At 40.9% G+C, this 18,091-nt stretch overlaps 1 protein-coding gene across 1 annotated transcript in view; it reads left to right on the top strand.

Moving 5' to 3' along the window:
- Positions 1-18,091, top strand: part of PLCG1 (phospholipase C gamma 1) — a 117,338-nt gene that overhangs the window by 73,837 nt on the left and 25,410 nt on the right. The window contains exons 9-19 of the mRNA XM_081949650.1: positions 2,346-2,447; positions 3,864-3,982; positions 4,998-5,083; positions 6,128-6,248; positions 7,151-7,319; positions 9,164-9,286; positions 12,251-12,352; positions 13,673-13,860; positions 15,523-15,723; positions 17,244-17,363; positions 17,587-17,767. Coding sequence (XP_081805776.1) covers positions 2,346-2,447; positions 3,864-3,982; positions 4,998-5,083; positions 6,128-6,248; positions 7,151-7,319; positions 9,164-9,286; positions 12,251-12,352; positions 13,673-13,860; positions 15,523-15,723; positions 17,244-17,363; positions 17,587-17,767 — 1,512 coding nt within the window. The remainder of the gene's footprint in view (positions 1-2,345; positions 2,448-3,863; positions 3,983-4,997; positions 5,084-6,127; positions 6,249-7,150; positions 7,320-9,163; positions 9,287-12,250; positions 12,353-13,672; positions 13,861-15,522; positions 15,724-17,243; positions 17,364-17,586; positions 17,768-18,091) is intronic.

Below are 18,091 nucleotides of genomic sequence, written 5' to 3' on the forward strand. Positions count from 1 at the left end.
GGGGCTTTGTAGCTGAGGAAGTATTTAAATCTAGATGACTTAGATGAAGAGATAGAATTGACGGTCATAAAATTTGAGGATGACCCAAAACTTTTGGAAGAGTGGTGTAGGTGGATAAACTTCAAAAGACAGGTTCAGGATCCTAAAGGATAGATTTGATAGTGAGCCCTTGGCAACAGTGTGGAGTTCAGTGACAAGAAATGTTAGGTTTCCCTCTTAGGTAAGAAGAAAAAATAGCTACAGAGGTACAAGATAGATTGTACTTAGTGCAGTTGTATGACTTATGTGAAGGATCTTGCTTTTCTGATAGACTAAAGATTGAGGCTGAACTAGCCATGTGCTTACATTGTCAAAAGAGGCATTGTAACCTTGAGCTATTGTTGTAACGGTATGAAGGAATTACCTTGGGAGACACAAGGACAAGGAGAACAGCCACAGCTAGGAGATAAGATAAGAGGCGGCTCAGTCTGCAGCAGGAGTAGGGGCAAATCAAAAGATGTTTCTAATTTCTTGGGCTTTAAAGACAGTGAGGGAGAAATGTACCATATTTTTCGGAGTATAAGACACACCGGAGTATAAGACTCACCAAGGTTTTGAAGAGGCAATTTTTTAAAAAAGTAGGTAGGTAGATAGAGGGATAGAGAGGGGAAGAAAGAGAGAGAAATACAGTAGGGAGGTAGGGAGAGAGAGAGTAGGTAGGTAGATAAAGGGAGAGAGAGGGAGAGAGAAATAGAGAGAGAGAGAAAAAAAAATACAGTAGATAGGGAGGGAGAGAGAGAGTAAGGTAGGTTGGTAGATAGAGGGATAGAAAGAGAAATAGAGAGAGAAATACAGTAGATAGAGGTAGGGAGAGAGAGTGAGTAGGTAGGTAAGTAGGTACAGAGAGGGAGAGAGAGAGAGAAATACAGTAGGTAGGTAGGGAGAGAGAGAGAGAGAGTAGGTAGGTAGGTAAATAGAGAGATAGAGAGAGAGAAAAATACAGTAGGTAGGGAGAGAGAGAGAGAGAGAGAGAGTAGGTTGGTAGGTAGATGTTTCCAGGTGTTTTTATCCATGTGCTGGAGAAGGAAATTGCTGACAATCTGCAGCACCTAAGACTTTGTTTCTGCTGACACAGCACTTGATCAATGTAATTCTCATCAATCAGTTAAAGAACATTCCAAAAGGGAAAAAAAAGTTTTTGCGCTCTGCAAACCTCTCCAAAACGGCCCTTTTTCATGAAAACGAGCCTGTTTTTTTTTTTCAAAAAAGAGGCATGAATAGACTTGGGAGGGGGGCTTGCAGAGTGCTCCTGGGGGGTCGGGGGGCAAAAACGAGCAAACAACCGCCCTTTTTTGTAAAAAAAAAACAAAGTATGCATAGCCTTATGGAGGCTTATAGAGTGCTGCTGGGGGTTGGGCAAAAAATGGCCCATTTTTTGCTCATTTCTTCCCTCCCCAGCCTCCAGGAGCTCTCTGAAAGCCTCCATAAGGGTATGCACTGCCATTTTGCTGAAGGGCGGGGCAAAAAATGCTGTATTTGATGTATAAGACGCACCCAGATTTTCAGCCTCTTTTTTGAGAAACAAGGTGGTTCTTCTACTCCGAAAAATACGGCACTTTCAGACCAGCAAGATTGATATTAGCCATGCAAGGTAGTTAGAATAGAATGCATGCTTGAATGAATTAATTCTACTTTATTTCAAGGTTATTTCAAGGTTAACAAGGTTAATAGAATCTTGCTAAATACATTTCTTCCATGTGATCTTTACATAACTACTAAGATACTAAGGATCACTTCTGAGATATTTGCCATGCCCCAATTCCTATGGTGAGCTAAGCTGCCTCTTATTCAGCCATCGACCATTGGCCATGGCTCTTAAAGTCATTCCTGTGTACCATAACAACGGCATAAATAGAAGATAGTGTTGGGATCACATGGAGTGATTGTTCTGTTATATGCTTCACTGGTCAGTCTGCACCTGGAATACCAGCATTTCTTGACTCACAATCACAATAAGGACTGGAAAATTTTTCATTAAGCAGAGTGAGTGTTAAGGAAGACATCAGGTGACTGTGACTTGTGACCTTGTTATCACTGGAGGTTTTCAAGCAAAAATTGGACAGCCATTTGTCTGAGATGGTGTGAAGAGTCCTGCTATGGCCAGGAGGTTGGACTCCAAAGTCCCTTCCAGTCCTATCTCTAATCCCACGTAGCTTTCCACTAGCAATAGGGGGTTAATAATTACTTGCTACTTTTCAAGAATATTAGAAGGCTGGGAAAGGGAATATTTACAAAATACCTTGAACACTGTAATAAATAGAAAATCTGGCTTCTCAAACTCCACCTTTCTCCACCTTCATTTACAGGAGCTTTGGGCTGCAGACATTTCCTTGGTGCAAGATTTCATGTTTACTTTCTTGTCAGATCCATTGAGAGTAATTGAAGAACCTTATTTTTCTTCAGATGAGGTAAGACTTCCAAGAAGCTTACTGGAAAAAAATAGAATAAGAATGATAGAGGCAGCTGGCTTTACAATTCTCAAATCATTGATATCAGTGTTCTCTACACTACACTGTAATAGGTAGTGCTGCAATGTATTATAAAGGTCAATTCATATGTGGCAGGAAAGGAACGTTGTAGCAAGTTATCTTTCCTTTTTTTGTCAGGTCTTTTCTTGCAATTTAAAATATTAAATAAGTTGCAACTTTGACTTTTCTAAGGGAGAAAAGACTTCTCATTGGTAATTGCTGGAATTATATTTAATTGGTTGTAATAATGCTGGGCAATTATGTAGTCCTAGAAATTATAAGTAAGAATAATTAGTCTGAGGTGGAACATAGATAATTATATAGAAAGCATGCAGTTGATTGGGTGGTGGTGGTGTTGTTTTCTAGACCTAATACAAAGTTCTAGTTTTAGCATGGAATGTCATCTCAGAAACAATCTTATCTTATCTAGAGTATTCTCCAAGGCAGATGTAAGGGATCTGCCTAAATAAGCCAAGGACTTCTTAAGCAATTGGCCTTTCACCAGCAGTTTTGAGATTGAAACAAAGTATGATGTAGTTGTTCCAGACAATTTTTAAGTCACTGGTCAATTTGTTATCAGCCTGCATGCTTACTCTCTCACACCTCCTTCTTCTGAGGGAGACGGGCTGCTTAGAAATAGGAAAAATAAATAAAATAAAATAAATAAATATGAAACTGCTGGTTGAAATCATCTGCTAGTTTGAGGTTTGGTATTATCAGCATGCTGATATTATACCCAATTGTATCTTTTGACTTTGGACCAGAAAATGATTCTGTCAAGATTTTGTTCCAGTGCATGGAGGTTGTGTGGATTTGGATGGGGATAACCTCCAACTCATTACTACCAAGACCTAGTGACTACGGCTATTTCAACCACCCAGATTTGGGTATATTCCCACTTCGACCTTGAATGGGGTTACACTTTTGGTGTGCAGTCGAGTTTTTCCTGGACTCAAAGATCCTGCTTCAAAAGCAGGAGTCAGTTTTGGCTACGAAGACATTTACATAATTTTGTCCGTGAGCCAAGTTGTGTTCTTTCCTAAATTGGGAGGGGTTTTGAGATAGTCACTCATGTTCTAGTCACTTCACAACTTGATTACTGTAGTGCTCTCTACATGGAACCGATCTTGAAGACCACCCAGAAACTTCAACTGGTCCGTATCAGATTTTCTCAATCAGACTCCCTTCCAGCACCATAATTTAGCGTGTTTTCCAAATTATGAGAGCTGTAATCCAATGCATCTGGAGAGAGTCAGGTGAGGGAAGTCTGAAAAAACAGCTGAAATTTGGGGGTTTTAGTGTTCCATCTTTCACCTCCCATCCCCCACCTCCATTTCCCCCCTTCTTCTTGTACAGTTTCTCACCTTCCTGTTTTCCAAAGAGAACAGCATCTGGAACTCGGAGCTTGATGCCATACGCCCAGAAGACATGAACAATCCTTTGTCCCATTATTGGATCTCATCCTCTCATAACACGTAATGGAAAAATTGGTTTCTCTTGCTAATAATTTTCTCCTGTTTGTAATTTGCTTTGAGAAGAGACCATTAAATTGTGTGCAAAACTGTCTGAAAAGCCCCTTCTGGGATAACAATGCAATTCTTGCAATTACACTGTCTTACGTATCTCTCCAAATCATGAGTTGCCTGTTGAGTTTTGCTTTCCATTAATAGCAACAGGTCAACAGAGGACTCAGTAATTTAGGGATCTCTAGGTGAAGAGAATCCTGATTTGCATAATTACCTAAAGATACCTCATTGTGTTATTTCAAACTTTTTGAAGGAAGAGGAAATTTTGGATTGGAGCACACTGGAGCTAGGATGAATATAAGCATCTAATGTTACCCTAGTGCAGGTAGTCCTCAACGTACGACCACAATTGAGCCCAAAATATATGTTGCTAAGTGAGAAATTTGTTAAGTGAGTCTTGCCTCATTTTATGACTTTTCTTGCCACATTTGTTAAATGAATCCCTGCAGTTGTTACATTAGTAACATTGCCGTTAAGTGAATCTAGTTTCCCATTCAATTTGCTTGTCAGAAGGTCTCAAAAGTTGATCACATGACCCTGGGACAATGCAATCATCATAAATGTGAATCAGTTGTCAAGCATCCGAATATAAATCACGTAACGGTTGGGATGCTGCAATGGTTATAAGTGTGAAAAATTATTATTAAAGGTTTATTAAATTTATAGACCGCCCCCTTTCTCCGTAGGAGATCATAAGTCACTCTTTTCAGTGCTGTTGTAACTTTGAGTGGTTACTAAGTGAACTGTTGTAAGTCAAGGACTACCTGCATACAGTGGAGGGGAATCTTTGAGCAGTTGATGGAGAGAAATCTGGGCCAGAGACTAGTACACTCTGATTGGATAGTATACATGAAAAAGTTGCTGATAAATTCTCCGTTGCATTTGAGCTACTGCTTTGTCTTTTTGATGTTGTGCTAATCCAACCCAACTTGCTTTTATGTCCATAACTGCCCCTTCATCGTAGATACTTGACAGGAGATCAGTTCTCAAGTGAGTCTTCCTTGGAAGCCTATGCTCGTTGCCTGCGCATGGGATGCCGCTGTATTGAACGTGAGTGCTGGTCTCTTCCCATTTTCTTTCCTCATCTGCCTAGTAAGGATTAGGAAAGATTGATCCCATATTGAACGTAGAATAAATTGTACATGAGGGAAGGCCCAAATCAAGTGTGTAGTGGAGTGTACACACTACACACTGAATATTCCAGATAAAAGGATCAGATTGCAAGAGATATGAAAGTGTCTACCTGGGATTTTATGAGATCCTACAAGTTAAAATTGATTATATTGAACTAGATCAGGAGTGTCCAACTTAAGGCCCGCCGGCTGGAACTGGCCCTTGGGATGCTTAGATCTTGCCCGCGAGAAACAGCGAAGGACTGGTCTGCAGTGCCTCTGCCAGCAAAAATGGAACTCAGGAGAGCTGCGTGCGGCTCTCCCAGGCTGTGTTTTCAGCTGCAACGGCCACCTGCAACCACCTGCCACTGAAAATGAAGCGCAGGGAGGTTGCAGCCGAAAACAGAGCACGGGGCAGGCTGCACATGGCCTCCCCAAGCTCCTTTTTTTCTTGGAGAGGGTTGCAGGTGGCTGTTGCGGCTGAAAACGAAGCCTTGATATGTGATGTCGAGCTGGCCACGCCCACTCCAGCCCCCCAAGGTCAAACACAACTCTGATGCAGCCCTCAATGAAATTGAGTTTGACACCCCTGAGCTAGATAGATAGTCAAAAATAAAGGCAGTTTCAAATATACATATATAAACCTTGCCCAGAGTTCTTTGACGAGAGACCTCTGCAGAAAGATTTGCTTGTGACCTTGAAATGAAAGGCACTCTTTTAATCCCATGGAATTTATGGGTATTATCAATGCATTGTAGTTACTTCCCCAAATCTGTTTTGAAATGCCTCCCTGTGTGGCATCACTTTCACTCCACAGAAATAAGGAAAACATTTTCATTGAAACTTGTTCTACCTGGATTGTTAGGTGACAAACAACTATTTATACTTGTTTTTGGATGCAGCTTGATTTTGTCTAAGACAATTAATTCCAGTGTTAACTTGTATTGATGAACTTTCAGTTATACTGGCTATCTTTTTTCAGTTGATTGCTGGGATGGTCCTGATGGGATGCCTGTGATTTATCATGGACACACATTAACTACAAAAATTAAGTTTTCTGATGTCCTTACCACCATCAAGGAGCATGCTTTTGTAACTTCTGAGTAAGTAAAACGTCAGTTGTAAAATCACATTCTTTGGAAATTTGCCTTTCCTTAGCTTAGACACTTGAGCCCTAAAGGCCACGAGCCGGCAACGTGACACTGTGAGTTTGACACCTGTACACTAGGTGGATCTCCTTAAGAGAAGAGCCCTGTAACATACCTGTTGTGGCCTGCCAGCAGAGCTGGCAGCAGAGTCAGACAGTGAGGAGGTTGGGGAAGGCTCAGGCAAGGGCTCTGCATTGGAGCCAGAGATGGGGCCGAGGCCGTCTGGCAGTGATTGGGTGCCTATGGAGCTAGACAGCAGTGAGGCAGAGCCTGTTCCCAGTGTGCGCATGTGCAGAGCTGCCAGAAGAAAATAACAACTCAGAAATCAGGGTTGACTTGGGTGTAAAGTCACAAGTGGAAGGTGATTGGCCCCTCCCATAGGAAATAAAAGAGGAGCAAAAGGGGAGTGGGCTTTTGCAGGAAATAATTCATTCGTTCAGTCATTAGATTCGTTTCAGGAGTGTGAAGATCTGTCCGTGAACCTCAGAGACTCTGTGCCCAGTCTTTCCTTGCACAGCACCTCATTTGGAAAATATTTACATGGCAGCTTTCCAAGATAGATAAGATCTGTAGTCATAAATATTCCTTTGAAAGACTGTTTGCCAGGCCTTGCTGAATATGAATGAGAGGAATTCCCATTTGTTTAATAAAAGGAGTTTTGTTGGGACCAGGACTCTGCCTCGTGCTTTTGGGGGAAGCCTAGGTCAGAACAATACCTTGCCTCTCTGCTCTGGTGAGTACGGTAGATGTACCTGGGAAAAGACAGTCCTCCAACTAACCTGACCCCAGATCATTGAAGGCTTTAAAGGTGACAGCCAACACCTGGAATTATTCTTAATGATTTTGTTTCTTTTAAGTTATCCTGTTATCCTATCCATTGAAGACCATTGCAGCATTGCCCAGCAGAGGAATATGGCTCAGAACTTTAAGAAGGTCTTTGGAGACATGCTGCTAACCAAACCGGTAGATATCTCTGCTGATGGTCTGCCATCTCCAAACCAGCTCAAGAGGAAGATTCTCATAAAGGTAAGGACGTTTTGTAGCCTTTGTGAATGGGGTCTATGTAAAAGGTGACATAGGCATTGATGTTTCGTAACCTCCCACACCTTCCCACACAAATTACTGCACCTTATTTCAGAATACCTGGTTTTTAGGATCCAAATAATTATTAACCTGCAAGAGTAGGGATGCTGTAAATCTTGGCTTTGCAATAGACATTTTGTGATGAAGATGAGACCTACAAAACTGCTCTATACATCAATCAGTATTGCATTTTAACGATTACGTAGGTGAATATGACAAATTTATAACTCTCTTGTTAGAATAACCCTATTCAAAAAAGAAACACAACCCAACCTTTTACAATAATGCTTCCTGCATAGCAAATGAAATTTAAAAATAATGGCTCCCTTAGTTTTTATTTCTTAAGCCAACCTTTAACTTGGGGCTTTTAAGTTATTGGGACTGCTACTTAACTAAATCTTTTAAATATACAGGAGAAATTCTACCAAGTGCATCAGAAAATCCAAATAGAAATTAAATATTATGACTCTCAGGAAAAAGTCTCTTAGAGAATAACGTTTTTATAATTGTGCATGCCTTGTAGTTACACTAAAATGAAATGTAGTACCCACTTTTCAACCTGGAAACATGTTGCTAATTTTAGGTCTTCAGCATTCCTACAGATCTTTTATTTCATAAGGCCTTCCAAAAGCCACTTCATTTTTTTCTCATTCCATTTTTATCAGGGAAGTTTTCACTGCCTTAGAGCATATATTATTTTTTGTTGGAGAAATTCCACATGTATTTGCCATGAAAAAGCAGGCAGCTCTAAGAGCATTTCTATACTGCTGCTATTTCCACTGATCAATCTCTCAAATGGGGACTGATTCAAGTAGAAATGTTCACCATAATTACAAGCTTTAAAATGCTAAGAAATAGCAGAAGCCAATCAGTTGTTCTTGGCAGCTGTCTAATAAGAGAGCTCAGAAATAACAGGGACTGCCATCCTCTCTGAATTGTTGGTTCACCTAAGTCCTAAGTGAACATTTGCCCAGAAACTTAAAAAGATGTGATTTAGAAGGGGGAAATGTGAAGCTACCTTGCTATGAAGGGTAGATTCAAAGTTACCCCGTGGCTGAATTGAAAGATTGACTTGACACCAGGAAAAAAAATGTCTAAATCAGAAAGAACTTGGCTCAGGTGGGAAATGCAAATGACTTTAGGTAAAGGTAAAGGTTCCCCTCGCACATATGAGCTAGTCGTTCCCAACTCTAGGGGGTGGTGCTCATCTCCGTTTCAAAGCTGAAGAGCCAGCGCTGTCCAAAGACGTCTCCGTGATCATGTGGCCGAATCTGAAGGTGCACGGAACATTGTTACATTCCCACCAAAGGTGGTTCCGATTTTTCTACTTGCATTTTTACATGCTGTTGAACTGCTAGTTTGGCAGAAGCTGAGGCAAGTAACGGGAGCTCACTCCATTACACGGTGCTAGGGATTCGAACCACCAAACTTTCTGATTGACAAGCTCAGCGTCTTAGCCACTGACTTTATAGCAGTGGTTCTCAACCTTTCCAATGCTGCAACCCTTTAATACAGTTACACATGTTGTGGTGACCCTCAACCATAAAATTGGTATCTCGGTTCCTAAGACCATCGAAAATATGTGTTTTCCGATGGTCTTAGGCAACCCCTGTGAAAGGGTCATTCGACCCCCAAAGGGGTCCCAACCCACAGGTTGAGAACCACTGCTTTATAGGATCACAAAAGAATATAGTTAATTTTGCAGTGGAGTACATGCCCTCTCCTAATTCCAATCTAGATTTTTATATTTTGTTAAAATCACTTGACATTTATATTTCTTGCTGTAGCACAAGAAACTGGCTGAGGGTAGTGCTTATGAAGAAGTGCCATCATCTGCAGTGTATTCGGAGAATGACATCAGCAACTCAATAAAGAATGGAATTCTGTATCTGGAAGACCCAATCAACCATGTGGGTGTCTTTGTATTAGTTTACTGTTACTTGGAGCTGACTGATTTGTACAATCTTACATAAACTGTTGTTCTAGGACCGTATATACACCCCTCCTAATCTGGACCTCAGTTCCCCAGAAATTGCCAAACCTGGTTACAATTTACTTTATAATTTTAATACAGAGTGCATAACTTTTCAAGGACTAGGTCTTCTGAAATCCTTGCATATAGTCTCCAGAGTCACCAGTGTTAAAAATTGTGGGGTAAAAAATGTGGCAGACAGGGCTGCACTTACCTTTTGGACAGTGGATCAATAGCATGCTGTTCCATATTTATGGAAAAAATATTAACTCCTGCTTTAATTTAATGTTTAATTAAATATATTGGATTTTTAAAATTATTTATATTATTGTTGTGACTTCAAATCAGTTTTGATTTCTGACTGGCTGCTTGCAGCTTTCTTGGCATCCTTTATCTGAAATGGGTTACCAACTGCTTTCTTCTAGGCCAGCGATGGCAAACCTTTTTTGGCTCGCGTGCCATAAGTGGGGGGAGCACAGGGGGGTCGTGTGCAGGCATGCCGCACCCATAATGCAATGCGCGACCCCCCAGTGCGCATGCGTGCACTACAGGTGTGACACCCCCCCCCCATTTTTGCATGCTTTTTTCGCCCTCCCCAGGCTCCAGAGGCTTTATAGGAGCATGGGAGGGCGGAAACAGCCTTCCCCTGCCCACCCCCCGCCCGAAGCCCTCCGTAGGCTTCAGGGACCTTCAGGAGGCTTCCCTAAAGCCTCCGAAACAGTCAAAATGACCCTCTGAGCAAACCGGAAATCACTTCTGGTTTGCTTGGAAGGTCGTTTTATGCGCTCCGAAGGCTTCAGAGACCTTCAAGAGGCTTCCCTGAAGCCTTCGGAGTGCTCAAAACGACCTTCCAACCAGCGTGCCCTGACAAATGGTTCCGCGTGCCACCTGTGGCACACGTGCCATAGGTTCGCCATCACTGTTCTAGGCTGTGAGTCGCTGGCCCAAGATAGCCCAGTAAGACAGGACTGAAACACACAGTCCCCTAGTTTTGACTCCTGTACCTTTAATATAGCAATAGCATTTAGTCAGCATATTGCCCCCAACAATTTGAGTCCACATTTTACTGATCTTGGAAAGATGGAAGGCTGAGTCAACCTTGAGCCAGTGAGAGTCAAACTGCCGAACTGTTGGCAATCAGCACTCAGCAGAATTAGCTTGCGATACTCCATTCTAACCCCTGCATCACCACAGCTTTAACTACTACACTGAATTGGTTCTCAGTAATCATAATAATTAATTATCTTAATGCTGTTGTGGACCTATTTCTTTGATTCAGCTCTGCCCATTTTGATTTATCTTGCAGTGCTTATTTGAAAGCTCAGCTCAGATCTGATAAGGTTCTGTGTCCTGATCAATGGACTCAACGTGATAATGTCTGCTTTTTTTCAGAGATTCACGCAAAGCTTTTCCTGCCACTTTCAGCACTGCATCCCAATTGTGGCATTATAATATGGGTTCCACAATGATAGACAGAGAAGAGTAAAGATTGCTTCTCTTTGTCAATACTCTTAAATGTTGCCATATGATGTGGACAGGTGTTGTGGCTTACCAGCAGAGCTGGCAGCAGACTCAAACAGTGAGGAGGTTGGGGAGGAACAGTCCTGGAGCTGAGGAAAGCTCAGACAAGGGCTCTGCATCGGAGGCAGAAAGGGAACTAGACAGCAGTGAGGCAGAGGAACAGCTGGAGTCTGTTCCCAGTGTGCACATGCGCAGAGCTGCCAGAAGACAAGAACAACTAAGAAAGAAGGGTCAACTTAGTAAAGCCACACCCTGGAAGTGATTGGCCCCTCCCTTAAAAAACAAAGGAGGAGCAAATGGGGTGTGGGCTTTTGCAGGAAACAATTTGTTCATTCAGTTGTTTGAAGAGTGGAAAGTTCTGTTTGTGACTATAAGAGACTCTGCCAAGTTTTGCCTTGCCCTGAGCTTGCAAACTAGTTATCTGGCAGCTCTCCAAATGAGATAAGGTTCATGTTGATAAATATTCCTCAGAAAGACTGTTTGCTAAGCCTTGCTGACTGTGAATGAAAGGAATTCACAGTCGTGTAAATAAGAGGGGTTTTGCCAGGACCAAGACTCTGCTTCTTGCTTTTTAAGGTAGCCTGGGTCAGAACAACAGGTTGCTTCAGTAAAAATGTGTCCGGGATTAAAAACGCCCATGACTTGCTTTTGAGAATGATATAAAGCTATTACAAAAAGTAGTACTGGCCCCAGATGAAGCAATGTTTTTTGCATGATCACATAAGCATTAATAACCCTGAATAATTCCTGGCATTGCTTAGTTGTTCTGCAGATATATTTTTTAACAAACAGAAGCAGTTCAGGTTTTTTGGATAGTTGGTTTCAAGTTTTTCATTCATTGCCCCATGGAGAAAAAGAGCTTTGTCAGTTGCTCTGCATAACTCAAGACTATGGGTTTTTGCTCAAAAGAGCTATCAGTCTGAAAACAATTAGCTTAGATAGAAAATAGAAAAGGAGTATGTGATTATGACATTTACACATGTCTGGCTTGGTTATAAACCAATCAAGCTTATTCTTTATGGTAGTTTTTTGGACAAAAGGTTTGGGGGGGAGCCCTACTCGGAGGAGATTTAAAAGAAACTTCACTACATTCCAATTTCTTGGCCCATTGTTAGAATTAAACAGTTTTGTATTTCCCGTAGCTTGCAGACTTGAAAACTTTATTTGAGGAAGGTGTCAAACAACACTTGGTTTTAATATCAGCAAATCATTCTTTGGATTGAACAACCATTATTTAGAAGTTAATTCATGAGCATAACACTTTTTTTGCTCCTATTGTCATACTGCATCTTCATAGTCCAGATTAGTGAATTTTATAAAGCTTTGTCCTTGAAGGAGACTATTCCAGGAACAACTTAATTACTGATATATGTTTCTACAGGACTGGAATCCTCATTATTTCGTCTTGACCAGCAGTAAAATCTATTACTCTGGAGAGACAACCAGTGATTTAGGAAATGAAGAGGAGGAAGAGCAAAAGGAGGTATGTAAAAGAAGATATCCTGGAAAACTAGGCAAGCAAACATGGCTGAATTATATAATTTTTTAATGGTAAAAACAGTTAAATAGTGGGTTATTCTGCCTAGACCAAGGGTAGATACACCCTCTTTAAAGATTTTCAAGCAGGGGCAGGATGGTTTTCTGTACAGTATTTCTGCATTGAGCAAGGGGTTGGATTAAATTGCCCATAAGGTCCCTTCCATTACATATGTTCTGCATTTATATCATTTTATGACATAATGAGAAGGAGTTGAATATCTTCATTCCTATTAGTCTTTGATGGGAAGAAATCTGGAAGAATCTACTTTTTCTTGAATTGGAAGGAGCTGTGTGTTTATCTTGAGTTTCCTGTGGGAAGAATGTAGCTTTGTAATGATATTTCCACTTAACACTGATGAAGTTGAAAGCTAGCAGTAACGTCAATCTGGAAAGGGTTAGAAGAAGGGCATGTTTATACTTTCTGCTCCAATCATGAAAGGACTATGAAGAAGAGGGCTGGAGAAGATTGTCTGGCATACATACGCTTTGTAGAACTCTTATGAGGCTTCAGGTTTGATTTGATTTGAAATAATTGTTCAGAACATGCAGAACAAAGGCAGCCCTTGTCTGAGACTCATTAAAACAGCTTACCCTTGTCCCTAGCATAAAGAAGACCTTCCATGGCAGTTATGCAATCCTAGAAACAAACACAGGTGCTTTTAATGAGTCATTAAATGCTGCATTCACAATCCTGAATGTGAACCAGCTCTTCCCAATTGAATCCAAAACTTTGCCAAGTCCCAATACTTTGGATTTTGCTGGCTGGCTCGCCAGTCACTCACACTTGGAAATCTCATTATCCTTTTTTTATGGCAAATGTATTAGAGGAGGGTTGCTTATAAGGCTGAGAAAGAAGATCTTTGGTTCTTTGTTTCTGCTTTTGAAGAACGAAAGGAAAGAACTCTGGGTAGTGCATACAGCCAGAAACAATTATGAGTGATAAACATAAAAGGCTACTTTATACAACTTCCTAAAATGGTTTGTTATTTGCTTTAAGTGAATTGTTTTCTGAAATGTTAGCATTGCATGTTGCCTGGAGGCAAGAGATACATGACTTTAGCCCTATCTGTTTGTTTATGCTGTGGTGCAATAACAGAATGAAGGTATTTGGGGAGACCCGGGAAAGTTTCCTGTTACATTAAACCTTGGGTTTGGATGTCTATACTTGGAAAAGAGAGATTTCTCTTCTTCCAAACTAATTGATTCAGCCACTTTTGGTCTGTAGGCTACTAAATCAAGTGCTTGTTTTTCATTTCCATGGCAGACAAGCAACAGCACTGAACTCCATTCCACTGAAAAGTGGTTCCATGGCAAACTGGGAGCAGGGCGTGATGGGCGCCACATAGCAGAGAGGCTGTTAATGGAATATTGTGTAGACACTGGAGCCCCCGATGGCTCATTCCTGGTGCGAGAAAGTGAGACCTTTGTTGGCGATTACACACTTTCCTTCTGGTAAGCATCCTTTGGGCATAGAATTGTTATCTAAACTGCTCACATTCAATAGGGGAATAATACAATCATTAGTTCTGCATCTATGAGATCCAAAGAGTTTATGTCTGTTAGGGAAATCATAAACTTGTGTATTTGTCCTGATTTAAGTGGACAAAGGGACGCGGAGGCTCAGTGGCTAAGATGCTAAGCTTGTTGATCAGAAAGGTCAACAGTTCGAATACCTAGCACCGTGTAACAGACTGAGCTCCTGTTAATTGTCCCAGCTTCAGTCAACCTAGCAGTTCGAAAGCACGTAAAAAATGCAAGTAGAAAAATAGGGGCCACCTTTGGTGGGAAGGTAACAGCGTTCCGTGCGCCTTCGGTGTTTAGTCAAGCCAGCCACATGACCATGGAGACGTCTTTGGACAGCGCTGGCTCTTCGGCTTTGAAACGGAGATGAACACGCCCCCCTAAAGTCGGGAACAACTAGCACATATGTGTGAGGGGAACCTTTACGTTACCTTTTCAAGTAAGAGTTGGAAAAGATGCCAAATAGAAGTTATTCTCATTTTTGCTTCATTATCTGTAGTTCATGCAATGTCTAAACTTATCCAAGAAATAATGACTGCAGTAGTAATTTGCAAACTTTTACATTACAACATTGTTAATGAAAGATTTTGCAGACTACCATGAAATCAGCCATTTTAAACTAAAAGGCTTTATCATAGAGAAAGTAGAGGTGGTTGTTTTATTTTGCAAAAGAGTAAAGAATTTGCTTGTAGAGTTTCTGTTTTTATAGGGTTCTTTAAAAAACTTCCTACACACTCACATAGCAGCAGGAGGATTTGCTTCTTCAGAATCCTCTGGGGCTTTTCTATGGGAAAAAAAACAGTAGGGTCAAAATAGGGAAAGTAAGAAGCAGAGAGCCTTGATCCAAAGAAGCCTGTTACGGTGACAGTGCCCTGCTTCTCCTGTGGAGAAATGACCAGCTCTGAGTCCACTAAGATTTATGAGTGGAAGAAGAACGTTTAAGATTTAAGCCTTGGGGCTAACATGCATGGCTTCAGTCCTACATTTTGCTCTTGTTAGTTTCCAGTATATTGGCTGTTTCTAATATGGGCAGTAAAACTAGCTTGTCAAGAGTTGTGTTCTTGAATCTCTGACTGCAGGTTTTCCGAATCAACAGTTGTCTGGGTAGAGCTTGACAAAATAGTAGAAGCTTTGGACTCTGCAGGTTCACTTGTAATACATATGGCTACTTTATCCTCTTTGTTTGGGGAATATGAAATAGGTTTTCAGCATTGCAGAAACACCTAAGAATGCCTTGAGAAACAAGGAGAAGAATTCACTGCAAGAAAGCAGAATAGATCTGTCTCTCCCCCCCCCCCCCCACCACACAGGCTGTTAAATTAAAGAAAGTAAGGTATTGGATTACCAAATATGCAGACCTCAGTCATTACCTGACTCATTCTCTCATATTTATTTTATGGCAGTATAATTAGTGTTGTTGGGCAAACATACTCCATAATAAGATACTAAAAAAAACCAAACTTAGGCTGCCGCTCTAAATATATCCACTGGAAAGTAAGGTGCACTAAATATTATGAGTTTACCTTTGGATAACCATGTCTAGGGCAGCACAATTAATCCTGTTTTGTTTGTTTGTTTGTTTCTCCTACACAGGCGCAATGGGAAAGTGCAGCACTGCCGGATCCATTCTCGGCAAGACGCCGGCAGCCCCAAATTCTTCCTCACTGATAACCTAGTATTCAATAGCCTCTATGATCTCATTACTCATTACCAGCAAGTGCCACTGAGATGCAATGAATTTGAAATGAGGTTGACAGAACCCGTGCCCCAGACAAATGCACATGAGAGCAAAGAGTAAGCCAATAAAGGAGTCAGGTTCTATCCTTGGTCTGTCTGTCTGTCTCTCTCTCTAACCCCTCCCTCCTTCTTCCATCCCCCCCCCCCTTTATAATCATCCTCAGAGTTCTCCGGCAGATGACAAAGTTACTTAGGACAGTCAGAATCTTTAAAATTCTTTAAAGGCAAAAAGAAATGTATAAAACAATAAAATGCTACCACGAAACAGCCCAGAAAAGAAAAAAGATAAAAATCAAACTGTGTCTGCTTAGTTTTGAAATGATTTATGGTTGGTGCCAATCAGGTTTCTCTAGGAAAGAGATTCTATGGATGGAGTCTCACAATTGAGGAAACTTTCTTGCAGCCACTTCTCTTATTTCATTATTCTGAGAAACATTTTTAAAGTTTATCAATATAGACATTCAAGTAAATGTTTTTGTCCTTCAGTTCTAATAGAATTATGTCTGCAAATTTCTAGTATTAATTTGGAGTCCTGAAGTTTGGATTTAGCAGATTGAGTGACGATTTGGGGGTTTAAATCAGCCCTTCGATGTTCTTGTTTTATGCCACTGATTGCATTGCCCTCCAGCGTAGTGTTTTAATCTATTTTGCTACAGAAAAGAAAATACATCTTTTTAATGCCATTTGACCTGTTCTCAGCATGAACATTTTATTTCTTATTTTAAATTAAATAAATACAACTGGACTGCCTTTTCTCAGCACAAACATTTCATTTTCTATTCAAAAAATATTTTATTTTAAACTTAAAATATACAATAGGAGCATTCAGAGCATTTGTTACAACTGATCCAATAATTTTAATAAAATAAAGTCTTTAATAAAACCTCTCAATCAATTTGTAACAATTTTGTATCCTCTAGAAAGGTACAGTGCCTATCCTCCTAATCAACTTAGGAAGGCTAACTGAGTATGCCTTCTTGGTTGTATTTATTGAGATCATAATCATAATATAAAAGGAAAATAAGCTGATTTTTCTCCTACAGAATCAGCTATCCTTGACCTGGTGCAGATATAACTCTTGTTACTTATTTGTAATTAAGAATAAGCCATAGAATCATGCGTTTTTTCCTCCTTTTGGTGTATTAATTATTTACCTCCTGACATCTCACACAATCACTAAGTGTACACTTGTGGTAACTAAGCATGCCAACTTGGAATACCGGTTAACATTTAGACTATGTTTAATGTTGGCAAAAATGTAACAGTTTACAATCTCTTTGTTGAAGTAGAGTCATAACTGATAATCCAGAGTTTACAGAACAATTCACATATGACCTGCTTCTGACTTGTTAACCAAACAAGCTTTTGCATTTCTACCAGGGCTGAGAAAGGAAAAAGACTTGGCTTGTAATATTGAATCCAATAATTTTGGGGCTGAATCATATTTCAAAACCTGCAGAGAAACCGCCTAGTATCTACTTTTTTCTTCTTGAAGCAAAATTATTTTTAGCATCCAAGTATTTATCAGGAATTGCTGCCTGGGGAAATAACCTGCATTATTTTATTTTTGTTCCCAGATGGTACCATGCTAATCTCACTCGGAATTCAGCTGAGCGCATGCTAATGAGGGTCCCCCGGGATGGAGCCTTTTTGGTGCGCAAGAGGAGTGAGTCAAATTCCTATGCAATCTCTTTTCGGTGAGTGATTTGCCAAGTGCTGTGGATTTAAGTCTTATATCTGCACAAGCTGAAACCATCTCCATTATCTCATGGTTATTTAGAACAGGGGTCTCCAAACTTGGCAACTTTAAGACTTGTGGACTTCAACTCCACAAGTTGAAGTCCACGAGTCTTAAAGTTGCCAAGTTTGGAGACTCCTGATTTAGAAAATTAATTGCTGGGCTGGTCTTTTGTCTTCTAGGGCCGAAGGAAAGATCAAGCATTGCCGTGTGCAGCAGGAGGGTCAGACAATTATCTTGGGCAATTCAGAATTTGACAGCCTGGTGGATTTAATCAGCTATTATGAAAAACATCCATTGTACCGCAAAATGAAGTTAAGATATCCTATCAATGAAGAAACACTGGAGAAGATTGGAACAGCGGTGAGTATGGCACGAGGTCTACACTGGGTGGAAGCCAATATCTTTCTTCTGGATTGAAGTTAGGACCAGTGGTGGGTTGCTCTTATTGTCGCTACCGGTACGCTGCTCACGGGGCCGCGTGTCCTGTTTGTACATGCGTGCTGCGCACGCATGCGCAATATCGCCCCTGCGACACCCAGCTGCTGGTTGGGGCTCACACAGGTGCCGCACACTGTGTGGATGTGCGCAATTGGCCGGTTGCTTTAAAAACAAGTATAGAACGCGGGCGGGTGGGCCAAACGAGCCACCGTACCTGTATGCTATCAGCTGCTCCCGGCTACTACT

Source organism: Natrix helvetica (genome assembly GCF_964273705.1).
Source record: "Natrix helvetica genome assembly, chromosome: 3".
Lineage (NCBI taxonomy): Eukaryota > Metazoa > Chordata > Lepidosauria > Squamata > Natricidae > Natrix > Natrix helvetica.